Source organism: Balaenoptera borealis (genome assembly GCF_965194805.1).
Source record: "Balaenoptera borealis genome assembly, chromosome: 2".
NCBI classification, from domain to species: domain Eukaryota; kingdom Metazoa; phylum Chordata; class Mammalia; order Artiodactyla; family Balaenopteridae; genus Balaenoptera; species Balaenoptera borealis.
This window is the reverse complement of record NC_138867.1, coordinates 78,954,135-78,973,095: the sequence shown is the minus strand read 5'-3', so window position 1 is coordinate 78,973,095 and position 18,961 is coordinate 78,954,135. Positions and strand designations below refer to the sequence as shown.

General features: G+C 38.5%; 1 protein-coding gene and 1 long non-coding RNA gene across 5 annotated transcripts in view; one reads left to right on the top strand and one right to left on the bottom strand.

Moving 5' to 3' along the window:
• Nucleotides 1–16,807, top strand: part of LOC309622616 — a 33,161-nt gene extending 16,354 nt beyond the window's left edge. The window contains exon 2 of the long non-coding RNA XR_014241032.1: nucleotides 14,934–16,807. This is a non-coding gene — a long non-coding RNA (uncharacterized lncRNA). The remainder of the gene's footprint in view (nucleotides 1–14,933) is intronic.
• RHOBTB3 (Rho related BTB domain containing 3) overlaps nucleotides 1–18,961 on the bottom strand; it is an 83,266-nt gene that overhangs the window by 23,292 nt on the left and 41,013 nt on the right. Inside the window, exons 10-12 of one of the 4 annotated variants that reach the window (XM_082377293.1) lie at nucleotides 17,860–18,026; nucleotides 13,448–13,544; nucleotides 2,706–3,221 (exon numbers count right to left, since the gene is read on the bottom strand). In XM_082377293.1, coding sequence (XP_082233419.1) covers nucleotides 3,187–3,221; nucleotides 13,448–13,544; nucleotides 17,860–18,026 — 299 coding nt within the window. In that variant the 3' untranslated portion in view covers nucleotides 2,706–3,186. The other 3 variants (XM_082377291.1, XM_082377290.1, XM_082377292.1) reach the window with 3 other exon arrangements.

The window sequence follows — 18,961 nt, the reverse complement described above, 5'->3', positions numbered from 1 at the left end:
GGCCCAGGCCTCAGGGGGAAACTCTGGTCTTTTGGTCAAACTCTTATGAAGCAGAATTAGCAAAATGAAGGGAAGGTGAAAGAGCCAGAAGAACTATCAAGAAGACAGGGAGGGACATGGGTCTAGAAGTCAAGTTAAACTGATGGAGGAGGGAGCCCTGGAGTAGTTGGGTGCTTCAGACCCAAGAGACATGGAATTGTTTAGTGGGTTCTCAAGGCCCAACCAAGACTGACAAAATCAGAACTCTGGGGCTGGGGTCCAGGGTTCTGTTTTTATTTTATCTATTTAAACTTTTTAAAAAATGTGGACCGTCTTTATTGAATTTGTTACAATATTGCTTCTGTATTATGTCTTGGGTTCTTGGCCATGAGGCATGTGGGATCTTGGCTCCCGACCAGGAATCGAACCCACACCCCCTCCACTGGAAGGCGAAGTCTTGACCACTGGACCGCCAGGGAAGTCCCAGGTTCTGTTTTTAAAAGCCCTTCAGGTGATTTGATGACGGCTACAGTTTGAGAACAACCGGTTTCATGAATTATTAATGTTCAAGTTATTGAGACCCACCCAATCCTCCTTAAAGAGAACAAAGGATATAATTCATGTCATCTTTATATAAGAAAAGGGGTATATTTGTTTCCTTTTGCTGCTTTAACAAATGATCAAAAACTTAATGGCTTTAAAACAATACAGATTGATTGTCTTATAGTTTTGGGGGTCAGAAGTTCAAAATCAGTCTGACTGGGCTAAAGTCAGGATGTCAGCAGGGTTCCTTCCTTCAGTAGGCTCTGAAGGGAGAATTCTGAAACCAGGCAGGACCGAATGGGGCTCCAGGGCATGAAAGTCTTTCTAGTCCCCTATTTCCTCTTTGTAGGAAATAGGCTTCATTCAGCCTCTATGACCTTTCCTGAGTTCTAAAGGGCAGCTTCAAACAGTTGCTAATCAGGGAAGTGAGAGAATGCAGAGACAAGGGAGAAGCAGTCAAGAAACAACAGTGTAGCCTTGGGGCAGGGTCCTGGTTCCCCTCAAGAGATACACAGAACAGTACCTTTGAGCTCTTCTGCAGAACTAAAACCCCCACCCAACAAATGGAAGATGTTAACTACTCGATGAAGCATTCTTCATTCCAGAAAGAAGGTCACAGTTCAATATCCTGAGAACCACAGATCACGGGACCACCGGATGCCAGATGATCTCTAGATTGAAGGGATGCAGGCCCTGCACGCACCCTGATCCTTATCAGAAATCCCGCCCCTTGACTATAAGACTCCTCACAACCCTCACCCTCCCCACCCGCCCCCCCCCCCACCCCGCCCTGGGATGGGACACACTGTTTTGAGGGTATTAGCCCGCTGTGGCCCCCTTTGCCTGGCAAAGCAATAAAGCTATTCTCTTCTACTTCACCCAGAACTCTCTCTCCGAGATTCAATTTGGTGCCGGTGCACAGAGGCCAGGGTTTGGCATCAGTTCGTTGCCTTTTCCAGCTTTAGAGGCTGTCCTTCTCCCTTGACTCATGACCCCTTCCTCTATCTTCAAATGGTAGCGTCTTTAAATCTCTCATCCCCAGTTGCCTCCTCTCCTCTTGCTCTACTGCCTCCCTCTTTTAAGGGCCCTTGGGATCAAAATGGACCACTCAGGATAACCTTCCCTTATCCAGAGTCTTAACGAAATCATGCCTGCAAAATCCCTTTTGCCATGAAAGGTAACATTCACAGGTTTGGGGGATTAGGATGTGGATGTTGGAGGGAGGGCATTATTCTGTTGACCATAGGGAGAAAGATGAGACTATGCATTTTCCTTTGCCTGTACTCCCATAAATAAACACTGTAATGATGCATAAAAAACAAATGAAGGTGATCACCTATGGGAATGTGGGAAATGGGGTGATGGGGGACAGAGATTGGAGCAAGAACTCTCTTCCCAAAGTATACTTTTTATAGTATTTTGAGCCAGGTAAATATATTACCTATCACAAAATGACAACACTAAAATATAAAAAAAATGAGAAACCTTTTAAATAATGTTTGGCTGTTCTGCTTGAACATGACACATCAGAGACTAAACCACTGGGAACTCTGGAGTAACAGGAGTTATAAGTATTAAGAGAAAAGTGTTTTAGTGGTGATGCAGTTACTAGGGGAAGAAGAAACAAGATAAAAGGATGCACCATTTGGCTTGGATGTGAACAAAACAAGATAAACACTAAGTCCTGGATGAAGGACTAAGCTCAGCCTTTAAGGAAAAGTTACTGGTTCAGTTTTGGTTAGTTTGTTTTGAGTTAAAGAGTTCTGCGGACTTACCAGTCCAAGTTGCCAACAGACCAAGAGGGGCTGAGATCCCATCTCCTTTTCACTTAATTTTTTAAAGTAAGTAATATATTGTGTCTACTAAATTGTATTTTCTTAAATAGGAGTAAATAAGAGAGCTCTCTGCTCTGAACATGTAAGAGAATCTCAGATACTCTCATAATAATCTGATCATTACTGAACATTAGGCTGTGACAGTAGAGCAGGACAATTAAGATTTTGAGAACACAGCCAGCGCATGCCAGGGAAATTATTTGTATGCAGTTAAACATTATGTGTAACTTTGGAGTTGTTTCCCCTTCGTTACGCACAACAGGAACTTTTCTGTCCCCCACAGCCCATCTCACTGCTAACTGTCGTGGTCTGAACGTGGGTTGGAAAAGAATTTCCAGACACAAGGCAGAATGTAAAGAAGATAGAATTTATTAGCGGGAAAGGTCACTGCCAGAACAGCAGGCCAACTTGCTAGTAGTCTGGGAGAGTCGAGCCCAAACATGTGCTATTGATCAGTTTTTATAGCCAGAAAACAAAAGAATGGTCTGAGGTGAAAATTTCGTTTACTGATTGGTCGAGGCACATATACCTTCCTTCTATAGGGTGGGAGTGGGACAGGCCAGATGCCTTTCCTTATTTGGGACAGGTCCCGTTGCCCAGGTGGGCTCAGGAATTTTGTAACCATCGCAACATGGTGGGGAAGGTGATTAAGAGTCCGGTATTGGGTGTAACGCTGACAGTTTTTCAGGCAGGGTTGTCCTTTGTCCTTGAAGCATCATTGTCCTTGGAGCACCACACTAACCTCCAATGGAGACTCCCAGGCAGAAGTGTCCCCAAGATCATTTTGTACATGTTCTGCATCCCCTCAATGATCTACCACTCTTCCAGTCTATCTGTTCATCAACTCCCCATTCAGCCAACCATCTGGGTCACAAAGATAAATCAAGACATGATACCTGCCCTCAAGTTATTACCATGGAGAGCCCACCAATACGTAAATACCTAAAATGCAATAACTGCCATAAGAAAGGTACGAATAAAGAGCTAAGGAAAGACACATGCAGAAGCAACTAATTCTTCCTGGGAGAGTCATGGAAAGCAAAAGAGGTACGATAATATAAGTGGGACTCTACAGCATATGCTGGAGTTTGCAAAGTAGACAGGAAACGGCAACACAACCCAAGCCATGGGAAGAGCATGAAGTGTGCACGTACACAGACATCTGGATGGACAGTTCTACTTGTCAAGGCAGAAAAGATGGGGCTAGGTTAGGAAAGGCCTTGCTGGCAGTGAGGACTGTGGAGGTTCCTTAATAAGCAATGGGAGTTTTCTAGAAGGGTACATTCCCAGGTCAGATTTGTGTTAGGAACGGAATTCCAATGGAACTGTGGAGGCCTTTATGGGTTTAGGAAACTTAACTGACAGTTTAGGAAACTTCTAGGGAGGAGTTGTTGTATTATATAGCACACATTCCATCCTCATGTTATGGCTGCCTGGTCTCTCTCCTCCTCCTACCTGGGCTCCTCCATCCTGGAAAGGTCTAATTTTTAAAAATTGAGATGTAATTGACATATAACATTATATTAGTTTCAGGTATACAACATAATGATATTTGCATATACTGCAAAATAATCACCACAGAAAGTCTAGTTAACAACCACTGCCGGACTTGAGGACACGGGGAGGGGGAAGGGTAAGCTGGGACGAAGTGAGAGAGCAGCATGGACATATATACACTACCACATGTAAAATAGCTAGCTAGTGGGAAGCAGCCTCATAGCACAGGGAGATCAGCTCGGTGCTTTGTGACCACCTAGAGGGGTGGGATAGGGAGTGTGGGAGGGAGACACAAGAAGGAAGAGATATGGGGATATATGTATATCTATAGCTGATTCACTTTGTTATAAAGCAGAAACTAACACACCACTGTAAAGCAATTATACTCCAATAAAGATGTTAAAAAAAAATCCATTGCCATACATAGTTACAAATTTTTTTCCTTGTGATGAGAACTTTTAAAATCTATTCTCTTAGCTTCCAAATATACAGTATAGTAATATTAACTATAGTCACCATGCTGTACATTATATCCTCCTGACCAATTTTGTAAGTGGAAATTTGCATCTTTTGATCCCCTTCACCCATTTCACACTCCCCCCATCCCTTGCCTTAGAGAACCAATATGTTCTCTAAATCTATGAGCTTAGTTTTTTGGGGGGTTTTAGTTTGTTTAAGATTCCATATATATGTGAGATTATATGGTATGTGTCTTTCTCTGTCTTTTTCACTCAGCATAATGTCTTCAAGGTCCATCCATGTTGTCACAAATAGCAAGATTTTATACTTTATGGTCGAATAATATGCCATTGTGTGTATATATATAGCACATTTTCTTTATCCATTCATCCATTGATGGATACTTAGGTTGTTCCCATATCTTGGCTATTGTAAATAATGCTGCAATGAACACAGGAGTACAGATATCTTTTTGAGTTAGTATTTTCATCTTCTTCAGATAAACACCCAGAAGTGGAAATGCTGGATCATATGGTAGTTCTATTTTTAAGTTTTTGAGAAACCTCCAGACTGTTTTCCATAGTGGTTGCACCAATTTACCTCTCCACCTACAGTACACAATGGTTCCCTTTTCTCCACATCCTCGCTAACACCTGTTATTTCTTGTCTTTTTGATGATAGCCATTCTGACAGGTGGGAGGTGATACCTCATTGTGATTTTGATTTGCATTTCTCTGAAAATTAATGGTCTTGAGAATCTCTTCATGTACCTCTTGGCCATCTGTATGTCTTCTTTGGAAAAATGTCTATTCAGAACCTCTGCATATTTTTATTTGGATTATTTGGGTTTTTTGCTGTTGAGTTGTATGAGTTCTTTACATATTTTGGATACTAACACTTTACCAGACATATGACTTGGAAATACTTTCTCCCATTCAGTAGGTTGCGTTTTCATTTTTTTGGAAAGATCCAAATTCTCAACCCTCTATTATGTGAAGTTGCTTCTCCATTTCTCAAAAGTCTTGCCCCCAGCCAACACTAAAGCCTATAAGGGCTCATTTCTAGGCTACATAATTATCAAAGCATTTTTCTAAATAATTGCAGTTATTTTTGTTAAGAGAAATTCTGCTACCAGCTGTTAAAGGTAATATAAATTTCTTTATCTCATCACACACATCTACCATATCAACAGCATTCTAAATATTTTACGCATAGTGGTTTTCATGAAGCATAATTATGCTTGAGAAATACAAGGCAGAATTCCCAAAGTTAACTTCAGCAATTCAACAAGGTGAAAATAACTACATGACACTGTGTTGAACTTGTTTTAAAAAAAGGTTTATTTGTTACAAAAATGTTAAATACTAAAACTAAAAACATATAAATTCAGGTCAGGCTATATTAAAATACACACATACCCTTCTTTGCAAAATTATTAAAGATTGAATTAAACAGATGCCTTAAATTAAATAAAATACTCTTGAGGACGTTTTGTCTAATTAGCTATATCAGTGTACTGTAGTTTTTAAAACTACAGTTGAAAAGTTCAGCTGTCTTGGCAGTCAAATTTATCCAATTCTTCAGTTTTCTGCTTCTGCCCATATGAAGCCACCGTGCTGGCTTAGAAAGGGTGAATTTCAGCTATGTTACTGAACCTTCTATATTATAAGCCTACTCTCTACAATATGAACACAGAGTAGTCAGGAGTATACAAGGGTTATATAAGGTGAAAACCTGGCCCAGAAAGAAAAAGCCTTAGTTCTACCATACAGTATCTTCTCTAATTAAAATGATTGGTAAATATATTGAAGCAAGAGATCAGCACAAAGCATACATTCATCTAGAAATAATCTTTCAATTAGAAAAACTCAAAAAGAGCACTCATTTCTCCAAGATAGTCTGTAAGGTTTTTTCTAAAAAAAAATTCTTGTTATTTTAAATTGAGTTAATTCAAAGGTATTGAAGAGTCTAGTCTAATTTGATTACTGTTCTGACTAGCCCAGGAGAGCTGTGACATCGGGGTGTTTGAGTCACTCACAGGTGGCAAAGAACTTTCATAATAAAAACTACATGCACAGCACCAACAGAGCACCAGCTCCCAAACCCAACTTCCACTTTTGTCCAACAACCTAGAAACTATCTATGGTCTACTGAAATGCTAAATAGTATTTTCAAGAAAATATTTTGCTTTAGAACTTATATTTTTTAATTTCCTAGATTAAAAGTTAAGACTGACTTAGAATTTTAAGTGCTGTAATTAATGCAGGGGTAAGAAAATGCTTATGAAAAGCAAAAGGCTATCACTGCATTTTAAAAGGCCTTAAATGTGAATGAATTTCTAAAAATCTACTACAGTATCTATTCTTTCCAATGCTAATCTTTGTCAAGTGGAATTTGTCAACAGTTGATTAGCTCAAGTAAGTTAAATACAAAAAATAAAAAATGCATTCCAGTAATATTTATCAATACAATCCAATTAAAATCAGGTTTCTTGTAAGATATTTGTAGGGGATTTTTACTGTTTTACTCTGACAGTGTTGGTATACATCCAAGGACCAACTGTATAGTACTGTGTCTATACTATGGTATAAAACTGTTTAATCAAACCTTTGAACAGTCGGAAAAACTATGTGTATTCTAAAGTCACTGGAAATTAAAAGAAAAATATATTCCAATACCGAATTACAGATGAAAATGATGCTAACAACAAAGTAATGTGGTTTTCCATCTCTCAGCTTGTGAGCTTCTGATATAATTGTTTCTGTTGACATGTGATACAAGAGAAACTAGAATTTTGTCCTCTATCTTAGTACCATTTTCTCTACATGTAACAAGTCTTGATTTATATCCTTTCTCTGAACTTACTAGATAATCTTGAAGGACAAGGTTCATGCTATTCCTCATCAAATACCCTTTCAGTCCTCAGAAAGAATTCACACACTTCAAGCCACTGATATCCTAATCTTAGTAAATACACTGAAAGAAGAAAAACTCTTGAGCCTTTGATTGCAAATTCTCTAGAAAGCGTCTTTTCCTACGAGCATTTTTATAAGTGCATATTAAAGTCACACTGATCAGTCACTTTTACCAACATCCTGGTCTTAGAGAATGATCAAGAAAGTATTCATCTGTGTAGTGCCAGAATTGTGAGTGTTACAAAGTGAAACCAACATGATGCATTTCTCACTTGCCAGCAGAGGTGGCAGAGGAGGGAGGCCATGGGTGGTACAGACCTTCCCATGGGGGAAACCCCATGTGATCTCTTCCCTCAGCAAGCTTCCTTCTCTTTCCTTGATGTCAGTGCCTCTTTTCTGCTTTCAGAGATAATAACGTTTGAGCAAGAAAACATACCCTGCTAGGAGATATGCATAATCTGGGGGGCCCAGTACAGAGTGAAAATGCAGGGCCCTTCTTCAAACATTATTACAAATTTTAAGATGGCGATTGCAGGGCACTGAACCAAGCATGGGGCCCTTCTAAGCAGGGGGCCTTGTGTAAGCACACAGGTTACATGGCCACAAAGCCAGTCCTCCATAGATTTCTTGCCTAATCAGAATCCCAGGGGAGAGACAAGGTGGCTCAGCTGGATTGTTCAGATAAAAAACAGATTTTTTTTTCCATTATGGTTCAAACACTACCATTGATTTGGAATGAAATGGCATTTCGCTTTCAAAATCCTAGGCAAATTTCTATTCCTAAGATCTCAGCCTGATCAGTCTTCTAGATTTCTCACTATAGAAACAGTCATACTGGGTCTTTAAAAGGCCCTTATTTTAATAGAGCAATTATTCAGACATGATGAAATTTCTGTATTAATCCTACATGATTTTTTTAAAATTTAAACATTTCTTAAATGGAAGGGGTATTAATATCACTAAACCAATAGGGCATCTTAAAGGGAAAAATAGCTGTACACAGCCTTATATAGTCGGGTGAAGTCTTAATTTTAGCCTATGGTATATTTTGTTCCCTTTTAAGATCATAATAGTAGGTTTTTTCAATAAGAACTAATAAGCACATTAAGCTGTATAGTGATTTTTTTTTTTAACTCCCATATTGGTTGCAGTCACAGGAATTTTCCTAGAACCCAGAAGTACCCCATTCTTCATAATAACAAGAAAAAGTGTGTGTATATAAAAACTCCAGGGTTACATTACTAAGCAACGACATTTCCGGGAGTGAATATACTTCCTGTATTCCGCAAGCTGCTTCAAGTACATATTTGATGGCCATCTGTGCTTTTCAACAAAACTGCGTTCTTCCACTAAAAGTTTCAGAAAAAGAATATTAATTGAATATATTTTATTTGGGATCAAGTTTCGATATTAACTATTGGTTTCCTATGTAATAGGTGAGATCCAAGCTCTGCTGTATACTTCCTCCCCTCCCCTCAGTCATCAGTATTTATGTTATTCTGTGAGTCACAATTATATACTGTTTTAGTTTTCTTCCTTTAATTAGTTTTCTTTGTAGCTAACTCAACCTTCCAAACTCTTTGAAGTCCTCTCAATTCTGTTTTCCACGGGGCCACAGTTATCAGAGGATCTAGCCATTCCTATGGGGGTGGTGGTGGTGTTGCCCTGGAGACCCCTCTCTTCAGAGCCCTGTACCCTCTTGCCTTCTATGCCTGCTTCATGCTTTTGCATTGGATCCCTCCACTCCTGGACTCCAGATTCTTCGCTCTGTTCTCTCAAGTTTTGGTGAAGCACAACTTTTATTAGCTTCCTGAAGCGGAGTATACATAAGAAGTATTTTTGAGACCTTGCTTGTGATGAAACGTCTTTAACCTGTCCTTACACCCAATAGATCATTTGGTTTGGTATGGAATTCTAGGTTGAAAATTTTCCCTCAGTATGTTGAAGAGACAGTACTCCACTGCTTTCTAGTTTCCAAGGCTGTTAAGAACTCTACTACCATTCAGATTCATGGTCGCTGATAAGTGATCTGTGGGGTTTTTTATTCTGTAAACGTCTAGATTTTTCTATTTATAGTCGGTGTTCCTGCATGGCCCAGTGATAGACCTTGTTATTCATTAAGCTGAGCACTTAGCAGAGCCTTTTAATCTGTTGACTCAGTTCCTCAGTACTGGGATAACTTCTTGTATTATTTCTTTGACAGTTTCCTCCTCAGCATTGTTTTTCTTTTTTCTTCTTGTATTAACTTTTATTACTGAGATACTTCACCTCCTGCATTGAGCCTCCAACTTTTTTAAAAAACCTTTCTCTGTCTCTTCATCCTTTTTGTCCTACTTTCTAGATTTCCTTACCTTTATCTTTCTACTCTTTTATTTATTTAGTTGTTTGGTTTTTTTGTTATGGTTTCATTTTTGCTATCCTAATTTTCAAGAGCAACTTCTTGTTCTTTTATTGTTTTTTAAAAATTATGGTAAAATACACATAATATAAAATTTACCATCTTAACTATTTTTTTTTTGTTTTTCCATCTTAACTGTTTTTAAGTGTATAGTTCATTAGTGTTAAGTACATTCACATTGTTGTCAACCAATCTCCAGAACTCTTTTCATCCTGCAAAACTAAAACTCTATACCCATCAAACAACTCCGTTTCCCCTTCCCCCAAGTCCCAGCAACCACCATTCTATATACTCTGTCTCTATGAATATTGTTTCTTTTTTATAACATTCTATCCCTGTTTTATGAATGTATATCTCTTATTCTTTGAGGATATTAATTATAGGGTTTTTTTTTAAGGTTTTCTTCTACTCTTTGTTCTTGTAAGTTCCTTCTCTTCTGTTTTTATTCATTTTGTTTTGTTTTTGGTATTCATCTTTCACATTGGACACTGCCTCAAATATCTGTTGACCCTCAGTTGGCCTCTTTATATTTAAGAGTGAGATGCTAGAAAACTGTTTGGAAATCTTTTGGGCATGGGCAGGACTTGCTGACTGGTGGAATACACTGTAGCACAACTGAACAGATATCCATTGGGTCAACTGAGAGAATTCTCAAATGACTGCACCTACAGCTTTTTATGTGAGGTCAGGGAAGGATGCTTCAATTTCATGCCCAGAGTATGAGTGTCAAAGTGGTAGTCAAGGTGGGAGTCAAATACCCGGCTGCCAGAATTCCAGAACCTGGATATGGGAAAAAGGCTGGAGGGTTACTATATAATGTGACACTTTCACATGATCTCTATGTTTTCAGTCCAGCTCCTTGCCCCAATCTCAGCTATACTCTGAGTTCATGATTCTATAACTTTTTTGGCTTAACTTATCCAGGAATAAACCTCCAAACTCCTGTGATGATGAGGGAGAAGCACTTGCCTGCCTGGGTGGGATGGAGTGTAGCAAAAGCATTCAACTAATCCTATGGCTTTCAGCCCCAAGCCTCATTCTGCTTTCTGAAATGCCAGGTACCTCAAATTTCTAAGGCTTTACAGTATTCTGCGGGGTGAATCAGTTTGTTTCTCATCAGTATTCCCTTCTGTGGGCACCTAGGTTTGCTTCTGCTAAGTCAGTTTCCACTTCTCCATCTACTGTTTGACCCCATCTATTATAATTTGTATTAACAAGGTCTTGATCCAGGCTGCAGGGCCTGGATAAGAAGAAACAACCTAGCTGCCCAGGGAAATTAGTTGTAGGTTTCATTAGGGAGCAAAGGTGACACAAGGCTGCTCCCTCAGTTAAGACTTAAAAAACAAAAGCAAAAAAACAGAGAAAACTTGTCAGAGATGAGCTCTGGTAGCCAGCAAAAATCAAAACGAGACAAAAAACTCCATAATATATAATATATAACATAATATTGAGATAAATTAAACTGTGAGAATAACGAATCCATAAATGCCAAGGGTAACATATTCCTGTGCATTGCTGTTTGTTTTCGTATAAGAGTCCAGTGTATAAAATATGCCTAGTATTTAATGAACTATTTCACTGAGTTCTGATGTATCGGTGCCAGCATTAACCTGAGATCTTTTCCAGTCCCACTTTTAAATTTCTAAACACCTCTAAAGAAGAAAAATTCCCAGTTAAGGGAAAACATTTCATAGAATTCCAATAACAATGTGATGATTTTTGAAGTTGAAAATGAGCAATTCTTTAAGGAAGCTGTAAAGAGACTGTGACAAGAACCCTTTTCAATTTCAAGTGACCATGTGAGGTAGGCCAAGAGTCAGGCAACAGGGAGGAGAGGAGACTATGGCACCATGGAGAGGACACGCGCCTTTAAATGAGTAGCCACTGCTCAGTTCCAGGTTGTTGCCATGTGGGAAGATGGGCCCAGAGAAGCCAGATCTTCCAACTTTGTCAAAAGAAGCCAGAAATTTGGATTTTCAAATGTGACATGTTACCATTTTTAATATTGACACTAAAAAAATTATAATACCATGTGGTCCAAATAAAATCCCTTAGCAAGTTACATTCAACCCATAGACTGCCAGTTTATGACTGCTGATACAGATTATCAAATTCTCCCTTATCCACAGGGGCTTTCTTTTTCTCTGCCCAAAAGGACACATCACAGCAGGTCCTGGACATGAACAAGCACCGCTAAATCAGAGCACTCAGGATACTGTTTTAATTCCCATCAAAGGAACATAAGACAATCACTGACACAGCCTCATTTTCTTACCCTGCCTCTCAACTTACACCCTGGAGTCCTGCTTCTCACTGTGCCAGGTGGTCATAACATACTTCATAGGCAATTGTATAAGTATCAGTATAAAATAAAGATTAATAACTCAAAGGATTTAGAGAGCATCCTTCCCCCAAGGTTGTAATAGTACTCTATGTGTATCACATATCTACACAAAATAGTAAGTAGAAAATCATCTGACTCATCTTTTACAAATGAAGGTGACCTCAGGTGGCATAATAAAGGCGGTCCTAAAATCAAAATGTTCATTTATTTCATTTTTAATTGCCTCCTTAAAGAATAACTGTGTAAGAATGCCCCTACTAACTAACAGCAAGGGGAAGTATGCCTTATGTTTATGAATGAACTTTGTTTCTTGCACAAAGTAAAGGGTTAATAAATATCTATTGTCCTGCTATGATTTATTATGTTACTCTTCTGCACTAATAGTTAAATTCTATGTAAACAGCCTCCCAATAGGCATACAATGTTTGTTGACTGGCTGAATCTGCCAAAAACTGACTGTCTGTTTCTTGGTTTCCTTAAATATGCAATGAACAGCTGAATGAAACCAGAGATGCTCACCTCTTCTAGCAGCAGATTCTCTTTTACAAGCAAAATTTTACATAGAATTCTAAGATCTCAGCAGAGCAAAGTGGAACCCCTCTGGATGAAGGTGGGAGGGAGGAGTCCAAGAACAGCAAGCGCTAGCCTCTCCTCCGCTCTCCCTCTTCTGCGCCACCCACCCCGCTCTCTGCCCCCACCTCACAAGAACTGCGGGCATCATCGCCAAGGAGGTTTCTCCACTTAGAGTTTGAAACTACTTGACTAGGAGATCTTTAGTTTCCTTCTCCCTTTATCTTGATTATTCCTTGGGTCTATTCTAGGCAATAACATAAGCAAACCATTGTATCTAAACTGTCTACTTTGATGACTATTCTATTTTCATTTTCTTTCATCTTATGCAGCACTCAGAAGCTCACCCTTTGATTGGGTTTAATCTTTATAATTTACCTTAACAAATCACATTAAGTATACTCTCTGCTCAGTAAATTTTGCACCACTCTTTGATCAATAAAAAATTGTTATTGCCGAATGATATAATGGACTCCTGTAGAGACAGAAGATACCAGTACAACAGAACTATATACTAGAGGTAATTTTTTCTTTTTAAGAAGAAAATTTAAAAAGCTGTACTATTTAAATTTTGCTTCTGACTTAGGTGGTTAAAACCAAATCTCATTTATCACAACCAAATGTCATGTGAGGCCCCCTTCTCTCTCTACTTCAGAAAAAAATGCACTTAAAAATGGATGGGAGCTATGAAACAATCATTAGAAAACTTCTTGTGTAACACAGGTCAAGCTTCTTATGAAACACTGGTTACTATAAGTGTCCTCAATTACCACACTGCATACTTAAAAGGAATGTCTTACACTGACTTTTTATTTTTAAAAACTACTATTCCTACAAATTATGTCTCAAATCCAAGAACAAAGAACGTAAAGGTTTTTCATTCCAAAAACATTAATTAACAATCTACCTGAAAGATCCTGAAATTCAGGCTTCTGACTGAAGATGAGGTAGTTAGTGGCAATGAAATGAAGCAGCCAGGTTGAGAGGCAATCAGAGTGGTGAAACTGCAAGAAAAATGGAAAGTGAAACAATATTGTACATAATGACCATCAACATGATGATTAGATCGAGAGAATGGTCCAGGAGAACTCACGGAGGGCCCAATTCCACGTTTAATGTGTCTGTATATGATTCAGCCTTCAGTCTACTCTGACAGCAGAAAGGAAAAGGGAGCATTATTAACGAATAATAATAAAATCACATCAATGAAGAAACCAAATCAAATGAAGAACAAGCTACGGCTGCCATAGTGGCTGAATGTCTTTAAGCAGATTCATGGTTGCATCTGTGGGTAACAAAGACTACTAGAGGTTCTTGAGGACTTCCATTTAAGCTTTTCATCTAAGGTCATGGCCTTCACTAACTGCACTTATATCTGCGTAGCAGAGAGAAGATTATGGTTAGCAAAGGTATACATCTGGCAATATCTCAACAAATTCACCTGCAGAGAAAACCAAAGAATATTTTGAGGAGGAAATGTTATCAATCTAAGGGTATGGGTTTCCACATGTAATTATTTCTATGAGAAGGTTATGTCTGAATAACTGCTTTTAACTGGGATGTACTGTTACACTGAGCAGGATTTCCAGCACATTTATCATCCTGAATTCCAACAGCTAATGGAAGGGAAACTCAGAAACTTGGCCATGACATCATTACCTCGGTGCCAACCCAGTGACACTCAATAATCCATCTAACCACGCAATTCAGATTACAGTAGCATGCTGGCAGGCCACTTAGGAACATGAGTATAGTTCTTTTATTATTACTGTGGTAAAATATACATAACATAAAACTTACCATTTTAACCATCTTTACGTGTACAGTTAAACAATAACTCCCCTTTCCTCCTACTCCCAGGCTCTGGTAACCACTATTCTATTTTCTATGAATTTGGCTATTCCAGGTACCTCATATAAGTTATACAAGTTATACAAAATTATACAATGTTTGTCCTTTTTCTGACTGGTTTATTTTACTTAGCATAAGGTTCATTCATGCTGCAGCATGCATTAAAATTCCATTCCTTTTTAAGGCTGAGTAATATTCCATTGTATGTATATACCACATTTTGTTTATTCATTCATCTGTTGATGGACATTTAGGTTGTTTCCACCTTTAGGCTAAATATAGCTCTTTTAAGGACATTCAAAAATAGTATAGAAGCAATAAGTAATGCTAAATTGAAGACAGATTTGTAATCTCAAATCTTAAGAATGAAACTCAAGTATCACTCTTTTTAAAAGTTATAATGTGTGAATATTTTACATGTAAATTCACAGGTCCCTTTGATCTTAATTATACAAACTCAGAATTTTTGAATTGTAAGAGACGTCATGGTTCATCTAATACCACATCACATATTAACAATCTTTCTTCACTTTATGTTTTAGCAGATGAATATGAGTGATCTCAAGGGAACAGAGCAAGAATGTGGAGCTATTTTAACAGAAGCCACCAGCACTACTAGATGGTTAACCCAGAGGAGAAAACCTACCAACAGACGTTCAGAACACTGCCTAAGGGCTGTGACTTTGAAAGAGAGGGAGACCACAGAAATGAATAGCTGGCTATAAAAACATGGTTCAAATGCAGAATTTTATTTTTGAATAAGATTTAAGATTTCATAATTGTGGGCTCTTGGCAAGAGATGGAATGCATCCCACTGGAAAAACTACATTTTTGGAAGAATATGTGCTGACTTGAGAAGACAGTTTAAACTGAAATAAACAACAGAATTTTAAAAAGAAATTTTAAAAAATACCATAAACCAAATGCTACAGCATTTAACAGCCCTGTGAAGAATAATAATGGTGGAAAAAGTACCCCAAAACTCACAAGGAAAAGGTCAGAAACAAAACGGGTGGCCTGAAGAAGCCAAATATTAAATGCACAGATTATAAGCAAGAATTTGAGTTAAAACTTTAATATGAGAGTAAACAGGACTTCACAGGAATCACCAAAGTTTGCCAAGATAAGGTTTAAAGGGGAGGAGGAATAAGGAAATCTCTACCTCAATCCAAAGGAACTGATCTGATTAAGGGAAAAAAGCCTCTGTTGCGTGTTAAGATTTCAACGTGATGGAAACATATGAACCTGAAGGTAGAATCATGGTAAAGAACTGAGAGAGGTTAAAGGAGAGTTCCAGCTCATCAGTATCAAAACTGCTTATTTGTATCAAAAGTATGAATGATGCTTTCCTGATACACAATACAAAACTGGCAGAGATGATAGAGGGATTGGAAATTTCAATTATTCAGAGAGCTACTGGAAATCTAATTCTGCCAAAAGACAATTTCACCTCCTAGAAGTCAGAGAAGCAATGAGGGAAAGGTTAATTAAAGTTTGACCAACAGATGAACTGGCTGGCGAAGTTGAACCTCAAGCTAAGAACTTCAAACAGGAAGAAAATTATCCTGTTTCTGTGATTCATAATTGGCAAATTAGGGACCACCAGGAATAGACTAAAGGAAAACCGGTAAAGGTAGGCTTAATCTTAGCAAACAGAAAAGTCTTCAGAAACAAATAGTAAAATTCAAGAAAAGCTGGTATCTCAGACTTTTAAAATTCAAAGGGAGAAAGAAGGATAATCACATAGAAACCACGCATTCAGGGAATACAGGTCAGGAAGAATTTCTGACAATACAATCATAAATGACGCTAATGAGGAATTGTGTGTGCACGTGTGTGTTTGGGGGGGGCACTTAAAGAAATCAGTGCAACCAAGTAGGAAGTTCTCTTATGCGGGAACTATGTAAAAGGATACTACAAGATAAGGAAAGAAAAGCTTGTGCCCATTTCTTAAAAGTATGACAGACTTGTTAGAATGTACAAAAATGACACATCAAAAATGCAGGAGGGACTTCCCTGGTGGTGCCATGGTTAAGAATCCTCCTGCCAATGCAGGGGACACGGGTTCAATCCCTGATCCAGGAAGATCCCACATGCCATGGAGCAACTAAGCCCGTGCACCACAACTACTGAGCCTGCGATCTAGAGCCCACGCGCCACAACTACTGAAGCCCGCATGCTGCAACTACTGAGCCCGTGTGCTGCAACTACTGAAGCCCACGCGCCTAGAGCCCGTGCTCCACAAGAGAAGCCTGTGTACTGCAACAAAGACCCAACACAGCCAAAAAAAAAAAAAAAAAAAAAAATGAATGAGGTTGTAAAAATGCGAGAAAAAATAAAAAGAATTTTTAAATCTAGAGAATAGCTATTAATCCCAAGCTCAATCTAATTATATTACAAAGAGAGATTAAGGTTACTCATTTAAAAAAAATTTTTTTTCCCTAACATTAAATACATATGATCTGAAGACTTGATTATGAGAGAAATGAACTCCAAAATAGTTATGGAGATAATAAGAGAAGACCTAGGTGCTTTAAATGAATTCCTTTCCATTCTGAGCAATAGACATATTGATTAATAAATTCATCTCAGCGTGGAGGCAAGCTTTTAGCTGTCACAGAGTCAGTCCTTTGCCCCATTACGTGGCTCTATTTTAGCAACTAGGGTGAAGACAAATTTGTCATATTTTCCTAATTCTGGATGTCAAAGTTCATAGGGACAGTCAATGTGTTGTACACCAGATAATATTTTACAAAGTCCTGATCGTCTGTAACAATGGATCAAATATATTCCTATGAAAAAGACTTAGAAGGTTCAGCTTAATGCAAATTCAGTACCCATCACTGTGCCATGACTGCTGCAACCCTACAACTGTCTTAGGGCAGGCGATGGAATGGTAGGATAACTCCTCATACAATGAGACATTTCAACAAAAGGTGTTTGAAAGAATTGATGAAGTACACCAATACCTCCTACAAACAACCAGAACTGTAAAACATGCTCGTGAAGTGAATGAATGAACGAAGGGATGAACGAACGAACAAATAAATGAGTTCTGCGTAACCATCTCTATCAGTATGTATGGACCAATCCTGTCATTTTCCATTCAGGAACCCTAAGATGTGATCATCTGAGGGAAATTCAATGTAAATTCTGTTTTCTATAATGCCTATACAAAATAATACAGCACCACACTCAACTGACGCTAATAAGGGCCACCATTCAGTTGAAAAAAATTCTGTATTGGCAAATCCTACCTCCTTAGAAAGGGACTGCTCAAAAACACTATGCTTCAAAATTATCTAGCTGCAGAAATTGTTGTGAGGGCACATTTACTTCATTTAGCCAAATTTCCAAAGTAAGACAAGCACTAATATATCTCTTAATGAACAGAAAAAATGAGTGAAGTAATATAATTTTTGTAATTTTTTTAAAAAATCAAACAACCAGATACATAGGGCCAATTACCTTGGCTTTTTTGAGCAGGTCGACTATATCGAGGTTCATAGATGCCAGTTCCCGGCTTGGCATGCTTTGCAGCTGTGTAATGATGAACAGCTCACAGATGTGCTGCAGCCTGGACACTTGGTACATCTCTGCACAGATCAGGAGACACATCGCCTGGAAAATGCCAGCTGATGCAAGAAGGGAAATAAGAGAAAATGGACCATAAAACCATTTCTTTTATGACCTAAAAACAAAACAACAACAAAAAAACAAAAACCAAAAAATGCTGACAATATCATCCAATGTAGAATAGAATGCCTAAAAAAGCCTTGAAGGGGTAAGTCAGCAATCTAAACTATTACTCCATCTTAAAAGGAATTTATTCAAGCCTTCACACACAGAAGTGAATCTGTTGTTGTTGTTTTTAATTCTCCAGAGAAAGAGATTCTACAATTGCCCTTAATAATCAACTCCAGGGCTACTGGGTAATTCTGTCTGCTAGCTATACTAAATCCTTGCAATTTTTCTTCTTCTGGCTTTAGTCCCCAGGTTTGTTTGTTTTGTTTTTATTGTGGTAAAATAAACATAACATAAAATTTACCATTAATCTTTTTTTTTTTTTTTTAATTTATTTTTTGGCTGCATCGGGTCTTTGTTGCGGCATGCGGGATCTTTTGTTGTGGTGCGCAGGCTTCTCTCTAGTGGTAGTGTGTGGGTTCTCTCTCTCTAGTTGTGGCGCACAGGCTCCAGGCACGTGGGCCCTGTAGTTTGCAGCACGCAAGCTCTCTAGTTGAGGCGCGGGGTATAGTTGCCCCGCAGCACGTGGGATCTTAGTTCCCCGACCAGGGATCCAAGCTGCGTCCCCTGCATTGGAAGGTGGATTCTTTACCAGTGCACCACCAGGGAAGTCCCTAGCATTAATCAGTTTTAAGTGTAAAGTTTAGTAGCATTAAGTACATTCACGTTGTTGTGTAACCATCACGACTACCTTCTCCAAAACCTTTTTCTTCTTCCCCAACTGAAACTCTGCACTCATTAAGCACTAACTCCCCACTTCCCCTTTCCCTCAACCTCTGGCAGTCACCAAGGCTTTTTTGTTTGTTTTTTTAACACTTCTCTGTAA